General features: G+C 43.2%; 1 protein-coding gene across 1 annotated transcript; it reads right to left on the bottom strand.

Moving 5' to 3' along the window:
* Positions 1-4,301: 4,301 nt before the first annotated feature.
* On the bottom strand, positions 4,302-13,811 carry ASB4 (ankyrin repeat and SOCS box containing 4). Its single transcript, XM_003207091.5, has 5 exons — positions 13,528-13,811; positions 10,108-10,407; positions 6,766-7,256; positions 5,400-5,513; positions 4,302-5,190 (listed from the first exon to the last, which is right to left on the bottom strand). Exons 1-5 carry the CDS (start codon positions 13,739-13,741, stop codon positions 5,002-5,004), a joined length of 1,308 nt encoding a protein of 435 aa, XP_003207139.1. The 5' UTR covers positions 13,742-13,811; the 3' UTR covers positions 4,302-5,001.
* Positions 13,812-15,594: the final 1,783 nt, after the last annotated feature.

Raw genomic sequence — 15,594 nt, 5'->3', positions numbered from 1 at the left:
TCAATCTTCGTTCCAATCTCAAAAACTGAACTCTTGTATGTTTAATTTACAGGCATTTGTCCTACGGGCAAAATGTACTGCCAAAAGTTGTAGTGCATTTTGAAAGGGCATTCCTATAATATGAAGGAGCAGAGTCTCTGTGATCGTTTTAATTGGCCCAGCAGTACTTTCAGCTAAAAGTAAAACTGCTGCCTTTCATGGCAGACCAGAACCTTCCCCCTACCTCTACTAATTGTGTTTCTGACATTTTATAGAAATAGTTGTCAGTCTTGCTCTGGTTGGGAGATATAAAGAAACTCACAATCACAGCAGTTGATTCTGTCAGAACTGGAGTATAGGCTGTAACAGATTGCCCCATGGAAAGAAACGATCTTTCAAGATGGTAAGTGATTTTGAAGAAAGAAAATTTCACTAATGCCAAAATTCTTATAGAATGTATTGGCTTCAGCCCTGACACCCTGACTTGAGTTGAAAAGCTCTGTTCTGAATTAGAGCAAAGATTTGACTGGAATATCTCTCCAAGTCTCTTCACATATGAAGAGTCAACTCTCTACAACTACTTAAGTTGTGGCATGGTGGATTTTGGCCTGTATCTCCTAGCTATAGAACTAGAGGGAATGGCCTCAAGTTGCAGCAGGAGGGATTCAGGTTGGATGTTAGGAAAAATTTCTTCTCCAAAAGAGTGATCAGGTGCTTGAATGGGCTGCCCAGGGAGGTGGTGAAGTCACTTTCCTAGTAGGTGTTCAAGAAACCTTTAGATGTTGTAATAAGAGACATGTTTTAGTGTGGGAATATTGGTGGTAGGTAGGTGGCTGGACTAGATGATCTTGGAGGTCTTTTCCAGCCTTGGTGATTCTATGAATGAACTCACATGCCATTGTACATACAGACCCACACAGTCTGCTTTCTTCTAGTCAGCAGTTTTGGTCCTAAACTTTTCAAGATGATTCAGGCAGCAGCAGCATCCTCCACACTGCCCTGGTGCCAAGGCCATGTAAGAGCATGGGAAGGGCTGCAGTCAACTTGCCTGCTTCCCTTGCTGGCTTGTCAAGCACTGAGATCCTGGCTACCTGTTCCATGAAATCCCAGAGCCCTATTTATATAGTCTGTGCTTTGAACCTTTTCTTCTTTATAATGTAAGCTTGTCTCAGTGCACTAGTGTACTTAATGCATGCTATCAGAGGAGTGAGGGATGTGGAATTAGCACCAGTTGTGTTGAAGGCCCTGAGACTGACTGTTGCTGCCATTCAAGCAACAGACTCTCATCAGGTAGCCTGTGTTTGAAGGAGGATTTTGTACCACTGACTGTTGAGTATTGCTTTGAAGTATCAGTACGGAGCACATTAATGAAATACATTGTGCTCTAGGACCATTCTGTATGCAGACAGTTGTGTACAAAGTCACCTTTGCAGTGAGAAAACATACTTGCCTCTTCTTAAGCCTTGTGCAACTCTCAAGGTCTTGGTAGCTCTGCACATAGTGGGAGACAACAGAGAAAATAGCTTTCCCCACCATCTACAAGCAACACTGGAAAAGTAGCCTGTCTCAAGGATGACTCACTTGCTACAGGCTGAGAAGGAAGTGAGTAAGACGAGCTGCTTCTTCTTGCAATTTCCCGAGTTGCCACTTTGCAGTCTCTGGCTCCTCTCCTTGGCATGAGACGGGCATGACCAGCAGCAGTGCTGTAGAGCTTCTCTAGTAAGGCTGTTTCAGGCTCACTGTCTTGGTTTCTGAAGGCTGACCAAATGTGGATAGTTGTTTAAGATTTTGAATGAAAACACAGTCCTGAACACTTTTAGATTGACTTTGGTTTCACCTACATGCTCTCTCCATGGATAAATTTGTGGAGTTTCGAGTCAAGCTGGAACAAATCAGACATCAAATGTGGAAGGTTTCGAATTATTATAAGAGCAGTATACAAAGTGAATGTCTGTGTAAAACTGGATTATGGCTCTTCACTGGCCCACAAAAACATGTGGAGTCTCTATGTCTATGTTCTTGGAATAACCAACTATTTGGCTTAAGAATCTCTCTTCTTATGCTCCTTCTAAAAAGCACCAGGTTGTTGTGTATTGAAAAGTCACTAACGGATTTGTGGGAGACTTGCCAGTGGGAAACAACAGTTCATTTTTTGTGCTCTTGTATGCTTTAAATATTCTAACAGGCTGTGAAATGCAGTGAATATTTCTCAGACATGGCTACATTTTTACTGAGAAGACAAATAGCACAAATGGGAAGGGAAGGGAAGGAAAAAGAAAAGAAAAAAGAAAGAAAAGAAAAGAAAAGAAAAGAAAAGAAAAGAAAAGAAAAGAAAAGAAAAGAAAAGAAAAGAAAAGAAAAGAAAAGAAAAGAAAAGAAAAGAAAAGAAAAGAAAAGAAGAACAAGCAACCCTGAAACTAATTTTCTGTTATTTTAGCTCATGATTAGGTTCAAGCATAAGGGTTGCAGCCTGGTCTCTCTCTATTTCCATTTGCAGCCATCCAATTGGTTGCAGCTTTGGAAACATACAGGCATGATCAGAAGTTATATGATAGTATGAATCTCCAATGAATTTGCATAAGAGTAATAAGACTGTGCATCCAGTAAATTTAATAAATACAAGGTGCCTCCATGCTTCACCTGGGCAGCTTCATCTAGTGCACAGAAACTAGATGTACTTAGTCTTACTGTGCACTGCAGTGAGATTTAAAAAGAAAGAAATGTTAAAAGGTAACAAATAATAAGGTTTGCTTACTGTTGCTCTTCTAACTCCAACAACAGAAGCAATTAAAGTGCATCAATTAGTCTTTTTCTTTCTGCAGTGGGGATGTTCTCCAGTGTTTTTAACAGCTTGCAAATTCCTATGACTATAATCAGCCTGATCCCACTGTGCTCTCTGTCACATCCCACAATGGCTGTAATCTGGCACCTGCTTGGGTACAAAGCTTGGAAGTGAGGCTGGGTGCCTGCAGAATGAAAATTAAGCTTGTTCAATGTGAAGAGGGAGGATCAGGGGGAATTTAGGAACAGTGGTGACAGTCTTTTTTCTTCTCTCTCAGCAAGAGAGTCCTCACTACGACAGGTCAAAAACAGTGCTATTGTTCTGCCTTAAACCTCCCCCTTCCAGATGAGAATCTCACATCCTGAAGCCACCAGCATGAGTATGCCTTCAAAGTAAAACCAGGCACCTCCATCTGCCTCTTCTGGAGTGCACAGCTAGTCCTGTTGTCAGACTGTTCAGAAAGAAACAAATATTTTCTTGCCTTGTCCAGCTGGCAAGTCCTTTTCCCCATTTCTGACTTACACAGATGCATTGCTTAGAAAAGCAGTGGCTTTATATTATGTAAGTTTTCCCAGTCCCTCAAAATTCACTTTAGAAACCTTTCATCATTTTAGTAAAGTACAGGGCTTGATTGGCACTGAAGGACACGGTGTGGTGATGGCACTCAGCAAGTCAGGTTGGTGGCTGGACTTGATGATCTTGAAGGTCTTTTCCAACCTGTGTGATCCTATGACTCCCCAGTGACTGTGGGACTGCTTTTGATATAGATGTAACACTTGTTAGGCCTGTTACTAATAGTAAGAGTTCTTATCACTGTGCTTTCTGTCAGTAAAGTGATTTATAATACTAAATAATCTGTGCATTTCTTTGGGTGCTGTTCTTGACACTTTGCAAAGCACAGAGACACTGAACAGCTTGGCTGCTTCTGTACAGATAGGAAAAGCCCAGCAAGATGTGGGATCTCTTGCAAAGAGTTAATAATGATAGCAAGGAACCACTGCATCAGCCAGAGATGCAGTGAGAAGTCAGGGGTTCTGGTTCCTGATGGTGGGCTCAGCTCACCTCCCTTCTATCAGAGCCCAGAGTTATCAGAGTCTAAATGAAGAACAGTGCAAACAGACTGCATCAAACTAAAAAAAGGGAGTAAAAATGGGTTTTATCTATAGGTCAAATCATACATTACTGTTGCTGCAGGATACCTACAGTGCGCCCTGCATTTCTTCCCTTGCACTGGAGACAATGGCTCTGCCAGGAGAAACTGTTTCGTGGGAACCAGCACCAGCAGATTCAAAGGCACTGAGCAACTGACAAGTCTGAAACAGCTCAGCCTACGTTTCCTCACTCTGAAAACACCTTTCAGTTAAGATGGAATTCTTTTCACCTGTGCTTCGCTGCCCAAAAATGAGATATATAGCCCATGTTAATAGGTTAGTACCCTTTTGTAACCAACGGACAGAAATTTTCATATTCTTCACAGATCCCACCCAAAAACATCCTGAAGGATGTGTGTATGTGTGTGAGCTGACACAGGTAAGTCCAGGTCATCTGCCTTATCCACACCAGGATGTGAATTTAATGCAGGTCACAGTGAGAGTGGAAACAGAGACAGCATCTTCTAAAAGCTACCAAGGCATGAATAAGAACACACAGAAATGTCAGTGCTGCAGATTCCAGACCCCTTCCTATACTAGGATGGATAATGGAAAAAAAATATTACAATTAAAAAGAATAGTATTATGACAAAACTTTAAGGTACAGACAGGTGTAGTGAACAATGAATTAATCCCAAATTCAGTACTGATCCATAGGAAACTACTGCAATCCTGACTGTGGTCACGATACAAATCAGTTTGCCCATTTCTTTCTGGGACAGCATTCCTATGACAAATGAACACGCTACTTTTTGACGGTACCCTCTTACTCCTAAAATGACAGCTAAAGAAAACTGCAGTGACACAGTACTAAGGGCTGCTCAGGTTGAATCTAACAATATCAAACAGTGGAATAAATACTGATAGAAATGGAAGCATCATTGCTTCCATTGTTGGGTTTACGCTAGGCTGAACAAAGCATCGAGGGATGTGTTCATTTGGAGGTGCCTTTCCAACTCTGCTTCCCCAAGGAGGCTGTGAGGTGGGCCAATGAGTGCCAGCCAGCCCTCAGGCCACACAGAAGTGAAGGTTTGTGTGAGCACAGGGCCTGTAACTCCATGAAGGTGCAGGCAGCAGCACAGCACTTGCTCAGTAGATTATTCCTTCTGGTTCCAGCAGCAAGTACTTCTTCATGGACAGTGGGATGGAGAGCAAGGGAACGCCCCGGTGGCATCGTTCTGACAGTGTCATCCGAATAGCACATCTGCATAAATGCATGAGGGACCGTGGTGAATTGCTGCACACACTGAATAAGGAGTCGTAGAAATCCTGGTGCCGCTGTAAAATGCAAAACAAGATGAGTTGTTCAGGGCACTAAGTTTCTCTCCTTCACCTCTCAACACACAGATCTCAGCAGGAGTGAAAAGCCATAGAGCTGCCCTGGTATGTTATTCACTTTCAAAAGTATACTCATTTTCCTGTGGCCAGATATGGATAATAAATATCAAGCTTGGATTTTACTCCTTTGCAACCCAGTAAGAGCTTACCTCAAAGACATCATCTGGTATGGCCGCTTTCCACTTTGATGTCGATTTGATGTGTTCATAGGTGTTAACGACCACCTCCACAGCCCTGGGGTAGGAATGACAGGCTTGTAGCACCTGTAGGCAGAATGTACAGGGATCATAAGTACCACCAAGAAGCTGGGGCCAGCCTGTCTGTTTGGCAAGAACAGCATAAGGACACACTGAAATGTACACATTTAAAACTTAGGATAGAATGCAGTTGGTGCTGGAAAAGACAATCCCATCTTCACTGCTTTGTGCAGAGAAGTAAAAAAAAATAAAAAAATAAAGCTTGTTCTCACTCACATTCATGGAGTAATGCTTGGCATTCACACCATACTATGTACAATTTTGACACACACCATAGACAGACTTTCACAAACAAAGTTGTAGAGCATCCCCCTGAGTTAAACATCATGCTGCATATTGTACAGATAGCAAATTATAGATTGGAGCTGTGCCCCACTCCATGCAATAGGGGAAAGATGAAGGCAGGAAGTGGAGACCCCAAGTCTGGCTCTCAAACACACTTTAGAAAAATTTTGCTACAGACCAGGCCAGCTCAGTCTAGGCTCAGGAGGGTACAGCCAAAGTTTTGGCATTTTTTCAAAGATTTCTGATTGCGTGGATTGTTGAAATTTTGTACATACAATGGAGGAGAAGCACAGTTATGTTCAGGGCAGAGATGAGAGAATGAGTCCTGACCACAGCAAGCTTACTTTGTTGCTTCATGTAAGAAACTACAGTGCTTGGGGTTTTGAAGACCGTTAGAAATTCTTTGGGAGGGATCCTGCAATTGTTGTTTCTTTTCCCATCAGCTATGAGCTGAGATCTGGAATTTCCCCTTAATTTCTCTCGTTCCTGGGAATAAGCCAAAACTTCACTGAGATCCATCTCAGCTTGAATGGATTTGTATTTTTAAAGGTCAGAAGGGACAAACTGAACCATCTTGTCTTTTCTCCAGTCTTTGATAGAGGCCTCAAAATATACATTTCCTACAACCCAGTTAAGTATATTTGGAGCAAGGTTTGATGAAAGCATGTAGATTTTCTGAAATGATAATGTCAATCAGTTCTGAAAAATTACTTGCTTGAGCCAACACTTAGACTTTGTATTTTCAGACTGATTGAGAATGAAAATTGGATCTGTGTCAAGTTTCTGTCATTAACAATGATACCAGTCTTACAACAGATCATCTCACAAGATTTTGGGCATTCTGGGACTATAGTTCATAGGACTCCTGCAAATCCCAGTATTATCAGACTCTGAGGTTTGGCTCTCTCATCTCCCTCCTGTTCAAGTCATCCTCTTTCTCCATCTCTCTGCTCTGTACAAAACCATCTTTAACCTTGTGGAACTGCAGGGGAAATATCCTGGCTGCTCCATGATTCAGTAGCAGTTGGTAGCAGACATCAGGCTGGGCAGCTGGCCTCACAGATGTCACTTTTATGATATACTGTAGGGGTGCACAGCCATTGACATCCATGATGTTGGCTTCTGCTCCTGCCTCCAGAAGCATGTGAAGCAGTACATGATCACAGTTCCAGGCAGCTTTGTGGAGTGGGGACTTGAAGTCCTCATCACGAGTGTTCACTTCAGCTTTATAGTCTAAGAGCATCCGGCAGATGAGGTGATGGTCGGGGCTGTACGTCTGGTCCTTGTAGTGGAGGGCCCAGTAGACTGCACAAGCCAGGGGGGTCTCCATGTGGGCATTGAGAGCATTGACCTGCGCCCCTTGTTCCACATAGAAAGCCACGAGCTCAGGGATACCCAAACGCGCAACAGTGTGCAGAGGGGTCTCCTCATCTTGGTTGTTGGTTTTTATGTTCACGTTGGCTCCTGACAAGGAAAGATTATGGGAAACAGTAAAAGCAACAAAATCCTGGTTCAGATACCTCTGTGCTAGCTGTGCTACCTAAGAAGATGGTGAGGATGGACATTTATCTTGAAAGATGCTTGTAGTAATGCAAATAGTAAGAGATGTGGATTCTGCATTTCTTAGGCCTCTGGGAAACCCTTAAAAACTTTAGATTCTTGGATCCCTTCCCCAGTGTCATAGATTGGCCCTGAGCTGATAGAACACTTTACCTAAACATTGTTTTGGAGAGGCATTCAGGTTCAAATCTACTTCTAAAGTGCTTTCTCCTATAAAGAACTGAGGGGGAAATGAGATCACTACTCCTACTCCATAAATGATACTTGAAAAAGAAAGGAAGGAAGGAGGGAAGGAGAGCAGGAAGGAGGGAGGGAAGGAAGGAGGGAAGGAAAGGAGAAAGGAAGGAAGGAAGGAATTCCCTATTTGATGGTCTAGTCCCATTTCTGAGCTGCTAACAGGGCTCAGGTTGGATATTAGGAAAGATTTTTGTTAAAGGGTGATGGTACATTGGCACAGGTTGCCCAGAGGGGTTGTAAAGACACTGTCCCTTGAGGTGATCAAGAAACGTATGGATGTGGCACTAAGGGCCACGGTCAGTGGGCATGGCGGGGATGGGTTGGGATTGGACTAGATGATCGTAGTGGTCTTTTCCAGCCTTAATGATTCTTTGACTCCACAGTGCAATAGCACTGTTTGCACCTAAATTATATCCCAGCTGAAGCAACATCGCCATCTGCTGCCCAGCATGAGAGCTGCCGCAGGACAGACGGACGGACAGGCCTGGACTCCGGGCTGCAGTTGGTGAGGTTTCCGCCAAAGCAGCGCAGGCTGCTGGGCTCCCGCCCGCTCGGCGGGACGTTCCCTCGTCCCTTCCAACTACCAGCAATTTGCTGTAAAGAAATGCAAATTACTGAGGGGAAGAATACTGAACACTGCCTATTAGAACAGAGGAAAGATTGGCAAGACCCCATTCCCCGGAGCAAAGCAAAACTACAGTATGAAACATATATTTATAGTGTACACACTGTGTGTATACATACTGTTACATATCAGGGTACAGCAGAGCCAGCAGGCTGGGGAGGGCAACGGGGTTGTTCCAGTGGTCGAAGGTGCTGAAGTCAATGCTGGCAGCTGGGTGGCCGAGAGCTGCTCCTCGAACCCAGAGCCTTGGCAAGCAGTCGATAAAGCACTCATGCAAAAGCAAGAGCAAGCTGTGTGGCCACTCCTCTCCAGCCAAGTAGCCCTTACATGGCCAAACTACACTAAGACTGAGGACTAATGACTGAGAGAGAGAAAGAGGAGTCAGAAATTACCGCTGGGCTGTGTGCTAATCCCATTAAACCCAGCTGGGTGTTACTCACCTTACACCTCCGTGAGTGTATCAGCAACATAAGTTTGGAGGTGGTAAACAAATCTGGGTAGAGCTCTGCCTGGCTGGCCGGTTGCCCAAGCCAGAAAGGGCTGAACTGCCTTTGCCTGAACTGACCTGGTGTGACACCACCATGTGCAGATGGTGGGATGGGAGGTACCTCTGGAAACCTCAGCTCAGGGCATCAGCAAACACCTGCTGACAGCTTTTGGGTGGTGCTGCATGCACGCACCTGCCACGACTTGCTCCAGACTGTGCCCATTTTTGTTTGTCTGCTTTTAGCTCACATAGAAATTCAAGTTTACAGAGTGCTTAGGAAAAGAGGGTGGCTTGCAAAGCACTGTTATTTGCTTGCTGATAGGTGGGTGGAGAAAGCCTGCAGAATACATCCTTTCATTTGCTGCATTTGGTAACAGTACATTCGACTTTTAAGCTTTTCCATGGTAGCAAACGCAGCTCCCGCTGTCAGGCCTTTTTGCTTTGGGCGGGATGCAACTGGCAGCATTTATTTTCCTTTCTAACAAACAACATAATATGTATCTTCTCAGCAGAAGTAATGCAATGTGGTTATTCATTTGTGGTTTCAGATCCCCTTGCCCACAAATCATACTTGGTCTCTGCATCTCAAGAGAAGCTTTCAATAACAACATATGTAGCAAAAAGCTAAAGGTATTTGTGTTTGCTGTGGCACAGTGTGACAAATAAGGGAATCTGTCTATTTGTAACTCAGGACTTGGAGCTGCCTGACTTTGCTATACCCTTTATATCTGTCTTTAAAAGTCCAGAGTCAGCTTTCTTGTGTTAAGGACACAGTGGTAGGGACATCAATATATTTATCTGTGAATTGCATCTATTCATAGCTTCATTTGCTACAGCCAATCAGAGATATAATATATCTAGCATCAGGAAAACAAAATCTTATATAATAGCCTTTTTCCCATAGTTCCTATATAGATGTGAGAATTTGACTTCTGGCAAACTAAGAGACAGTATGAAAAACTACACTTCTTCTGTCAGGGCTAGGTCTTAAAACACAAGTGGATAGAAGAATTTATGGAGAACAAGGAAATTTATGCAAGAAAGAAGAAGCTAGGGGTGCACTTTAATGTGAGAGCCTTTCAGTAGTAAATCTAGATGAGAAAGACAGAAAAAAAAAAAGAAAAAAAAAGTAGAGAAAAAGAATTCCCTGATTCAGAGGAGCTCTGCTGCTGGGGACTGACCAGGCAGTGGGCTGGAGGCACTGAAATGGGAACCGACCCTAGAGCAAGGGCTGGTGGCCAGGGACAGGGAGGGAAAGGAGAAACTTTCAGCTGGTCAAAGAGATGGGGAAAAGGAGTCGGAGATGAACAGGCAATTCAGCTGTGGGTGGGAAGGATAAATATACATGGACTTGGAAACTTGCCTCCTAGGAAAGACCACAGAGACCATCCAGAACTTTCTCTTACCTCTCCAAATCAGCTGCTGGGCGCAAGGAATGGAGGTTAATGTTGTACAGAAGTGCAAGGGCGCCTGCCCACTCATTGAAAAGCAGTTCAGCTTAGCTCCATGGTTGCAGAGGATCTTGAGACACTCAACATTTGCTGTTTCACACGCTATGTGGATTGCAGCTTTCCCATTGGGCCGGCAGTTGATCGTAGCTTTGTGATTGAGCAGGACTGAAAGACTCTCCAGATGCCCATACATGACAGCCAGATGAAGTCCAGTTGCCCAGGATATTTTTAATTTGTAACTAGGCAGCCAGTATCCTGCACAAAGCAAAAAAGTGTTACCATCCTTGGCTAAGATTTTCCTTTGCATTATCCATCTACTGAGAACAACTGAGGAGGAAGGGAAGATCAGAGCTTTGGTTTAATTTACTGTAATTTTACCAGCTAGAGTTTAGTGCGCACAAAGTTCTCTCAAGTATAACTTCATTTTCATTAGGTGCTTCCACTGTGTGTGCTGAATAGTCTGCTTTTTGGAGTGATAATTCCCATGTAGATGTTCTGAAGGCAGCTTTTGTTTTTCTAGTGACCTCTGTAGACTGAACAATAATCTTCAAAAAAAGCTCAGAGCATTTGAAATACCATCATCCAAAAAATATGTGGGAAACAGACTCTTCAGTCTGCCAATAGCTGAACAAAGGTGGTATTGGAATAAGAATGTTGAATTTGCTTAGGCCTGTGACTCAATGAATAGCTCATCCTGCTGTTTCTGCGTGAGACGCTGCAAGAATGCATGTTCTGGGAGCTGGGTTTGTACTCCCAGTGATGCATTGCATGAAGATGATCTCCAGCAATGTGGCAATGTGGCAAAGTATCCCTGTCCTTCTGCCAGTTACTGCTCATGAGGGGCATGGAGTGAGGAGTTCTGATGCTGGTGTGATTTAGGTGAAAGAGCTAAATGGAAGTGGGCACAGTTCAGCATGAAATTTGGCTCCACAATGTTCAGATTTTTGTCTGAAAACTTCACAGTATTCTTTTTTTTTTTTGGTCTTACACAAACATGTGTAAGACCAAAGAACACTTTAATATTTGTTCGCAAGATACGTCTACATGTTTCATGACTGCATAGAGACAGTCTCTGAAGTGATTACTATGATCAGTTGCTTTAAAAAAGAAAACTATTATAGTACTGTGCAGAAGGACAGGAGAAAACTAAAACTTCCTTTTTATCCTTTTCTATATGTATTTTTGAAGTATAGTAGCTGCTTTTTAGCTAGTATGTGCCTATAAAATGTTGTTGGTTTAATTTATTTTGATCTCCTTGAACAAGTTTCTGTTAAATACTGTTATTATTTATAACAGTATATATATTATATATATATAATATATAACATTTATATTATTTAAAAGACAGGAAAGTACTAGAGATGTGTAATGAGATCAAATTAATTCAGACCATAATTTTTGAGCCTTGAGCTCTAGATTTTCCACCTTCATTTCAGACAGATACAATATCCACAGTTTCATGTGTACTGTATTAGATAGGAGGAGAGATGGAGAGAGGTAAGAGGTAGACAGAAACAAACTGCTGCTGGCAGAGAGAAAAACTTTTTCATCACATGCGCCCAAGCTTGGTGCAAAGTAGGTGTGCTATATCCTAGAGTCTATGCACACAACATGGCAGGTTTCTTAAGCCATTTCCCCACCTGGATTCACATTTTGCATTTCTCCTTGTAACCAACCTGATCCTAACACTGAGTTCAGCCTGGGGGACCAAAAATATACATATGTGAGCCATAAATGATACGTAATGGTAGGAAAGTGATCCTTAAAAGCTAAGTTATCCCATGACACAGCCATAGTTTTCCTATCTGAGACTACCCTTTATCTCCTTTGTACTGCTGTGAGTGAGTAATGCCCGCAGAAATCCTGAAGGAGCATCTCCTATGTCCTCTGCCACAGACATCCTTGATCCCAAAGGGATAAGACCTGGCACTGGGCAGGTAGCTGGAACAGCCTATGTGAGGGCGTTCTTCAACTCACCTATTTGTTGGGGTGAAAAGAAGCCATGGTCCCCCAAAGGAGGGCCTTTTGTAAGAGAGGTAGCAAAGCCCCTCTGTAACTGGTGACTTCTTTCCCCTTCATCTCTTGGGGCTGTGGCAAGCTCAATCTGTTTGAATGCTTAACAGCATTCCCTCCTTAGGGAAATCCTCCTCCCAGAAAGCAAAATTTGCATGATAGCTGATGGTGTGCCTTCTGCAGATACACTGCTGTAATTTAGGCCATGGTGTACATTTTTCCCTCTACCATTTGAAAAAAGGAGAGACTTGTCCAAAAGAGAGGTTAGTACTTGTTGCTGAAATATCCATAATTAAAAATCCAAGCATTACTTCTGCAATTTCAAACCACAACCAAAATGCATTTTAGCCTGCTGAGGACAGAAGAAAATGTATTTTAAGATACATTCATCATTGTGTGGGTTAGTACAGATGCTGTCCCCAAGGGAACTCCTGGCTGAATCATCCTCACCCTTATGTAATCAAAAGAGCAGAGACTGATCATTAAATATCAGGTAAACACAGGAAAAGAGAAGAGGAGGGATGTTGTCCCTCTGTTATGTCACAGAAAAAAAAAGAGGGTATTTGCTGTGCTGCCAAGACTAGTGTTTATGTCCACGCACACTTAACTTCTGGCAAAAGCTAGTCATTACTGTCTTCCAGATACCCAAGAGAATTCTTTTTAGCAAGTAGGTAACAAAGTATATTGATTTTAGCAGAAGGCAGATTTGTTTTATTGTTTTAAATTGTAAGTTTTGGGAAATTCAGTATCTGTCTGACAGCTGGTTTGGATTTGGTAAATTCCAAAACAGGTGGGAAGTCTTGCCTGGTTATGTTGTTTCTCCAGATGACTTCTCTGGTTTGATGAACTAGCACATCTTTGCTTTCTGTGAGCTTGAAAAATACAGCTTCTCCCCAACAGCAACATTCAAACCCACAGGATTTCTTTAGATCCTCTAAGCTAAGGAGAATTCATTGCACTATTGAAAATTGAAAAAGAAAGAGATTAAATATTTTGTGTTTCTAAATGTTCTGTTAATGTGATGCAAGAAATTTGTATACTTCACTGCATGGGCCTATTCTGGGCTTTGCACTCAAATCCTCTGCGAGGAAATAGCAAAAGTCTCCTCTTTCCAGGGCTCTCTACGGCTGAAGTAGTGCCTGGGCAGCGCAGAGGCCGGTGCTGCTCTCTGGCCTGCCCTCCGCCAAGGCCGGCAGCACAGCTAAGTTCTCCTCCGGCAGCGGTTGTGGCCACATGAGCCTCCTGATACCACTCCCCATGAGCCATATTACGCTGCAGCTTTAGAAGGGACACAAGGCCGCAGTTTCTGGAAAACTCCCCAAGCCCACCTACTTCCTGTCCTGTGAATGCTGTCACATTTACCTTGTTTGTAGGACGCCAGAATCAGATTCTCATCTTCCACTTCAAACACCGTGTCTACATCTATTTTCTTTTGGTTCAAGAGGTCTTCCAGTGTTTCATAGTCATTGGACTTCAGGGCTTCCAGAAAGTTCTTTTTCACTAATTTTGCAGCTTCAGCTCGAGTCATTTTCCCCTGTGTATTCTCTCCTTTTTCGTATGCCTCTTCCACCTCCATTTCCAAACGTATTTATTTGTGCTGTGAAGAGGGGTACACTGAGGTCCCTATAGCGCGGTTACATGCTGAAGTTCCTGAAGACCAGAAGGTAATTTTATCACTTGGTCATGCTGATCTGCTTGTTCTATTTATATGAGGAGCATTTCAGGCATCAAAATACCACTCTTAGATATCACCACACTCTTTTTATGAAAGTGAGGACAGACTTACTAGCAATAACACCAGAAAAAACAATTTCTCTACAGGTTTTATACACATTGAGCTTCATTAACCACATGGTTAACCTCTGCTCCTGCCACGTTATATTAAATGACACTAGTCCTGGGAGCTGTTTCTCAGCAGGAGAAACACACATTTCCTTTCATAGGAAAGGAATCACCATACTACATACATACTGGTGATTTACTGATGGCAGTGGGATGTGATACTCTCTCTGCTTTCCAACTAATGCATTTCAGAAAGAAAAAAATCACTTCCCAAGGCACTCTTCCTGTAGGAGGCATCTTGCTTTTCTCAGGACAGCACTGGTACTGTTGGTCCTGCTTTCATTCCTCTGGTCATCAGGGCAGGTCTCTACTAGAGCCCCCAGTATGCAGGGCTCACAGCTGCCCTGGTATGCCTTGAGCATGGCTGTGTTGATTCAGCCCGGTCTATAATGCCCTGAGCAGCAAGAGTACCTCAGTTTAGTCAGAGACCATAGCAGTGGCAGGTGGAAGTGCCCCTAGAAGGAGAAATATTGCAGAGGTGTATGGCTGCAGGTTGGGATGGAGTGCTCAAACACTACAGGGTCTTTTTGCAAATTAACTTGTGCAAGCTGAAGAGGCCACACAGCTCTACAGACAGTTCTCCTCCCACCCTACATACATTTCAATTAAATACTTGATATCCCCCAGCCACTCCACCGTCTCACAATCCCAGCAATCACTGAACTCCTCCTCCCTTTATTTTCTAATTGTGCCAGCCCTGCCCCTGTGTCACCACTGGTCCATGCCGATGCAAACCCATGACTCAGCCAACATGAGCTGCTATGAGGCCTCATGTAGAAGTGGCTCAAATATGCATCTGCTTGGGCCATGTGGTGGATCCATAGCTAGCAGAAGGATCTTCATACTTGATTTAAACGAGACAGCTGGGCAGACTGCACACAATCATGAAAAAGAAATCTTTGTGTCTACTTTTTCTGTGAGTTTGTCTTCCAAGCAGACTGATGGAGACATGAAATCTGGATTATGCTCTAAGTCAGGGCAGCCTCTGTGTAGGTGTTCCAGGAGCTGGGCTCTTCAGGCAGCCCCATGAGCACCTGCAGCACCCCTCATTATGGGATGCTCACTAGCTCTCTCCTACAGCCAGTGCTCACCAGAGATATTACAGGACAGCAGTTCATGAGGAACTGAGAAATCTGTGAGCACCTATCTATATATTAAAAAATAGTTGTATTTAGTATTCCGTAAGTATTGCACTCAGGCTTGTAATAAAGACAATGGAAGGAAAACGTCTTGCCTCAGTGCTATAGGCTGCATGCCACTTGTCTGTGTCTTTCTCGGGTTACTTAAGGAAGGGCCAGCATCACATTTGCCATATGATTATACTCCTTCCTATCCCCTCTTACTTTGCTCTTCTCAGCAGATAACTCCACCCTGTGTTTTAAGAGAAGTGTTAATGCTTGTCTGGCATGATCAGAGGGACAAATGTGAACCCAGATCCTATGGACTTCTTGTTACTCACACTATTTTATTTTTTAACCACTATGTTCCTGAGAAGTCTTAGATGCACAAAGCACTGATACATAGTTGACCTCAGTTACACTTTTTGATTTGAAATGGACTAGTTTTTAATCTGCCTACTATGAGCAG

This window comes from Meleagris gallopavo, chromosome 6 (genome assembly GCF_905368555.1).
Source record: "Meleagris gallopavo chromosome 6, MGAL_WU_HG_1.1, whole genome shotgun sequence".
NCBI lineage: Eukaryota > Metazoa > Chordata > Aves > Galliformes > Phasianidae > Meleagris > Meleagris gallopavo.
This window is presented reverse-complemented; position numbering and strand designations above follow the sequence as displayed.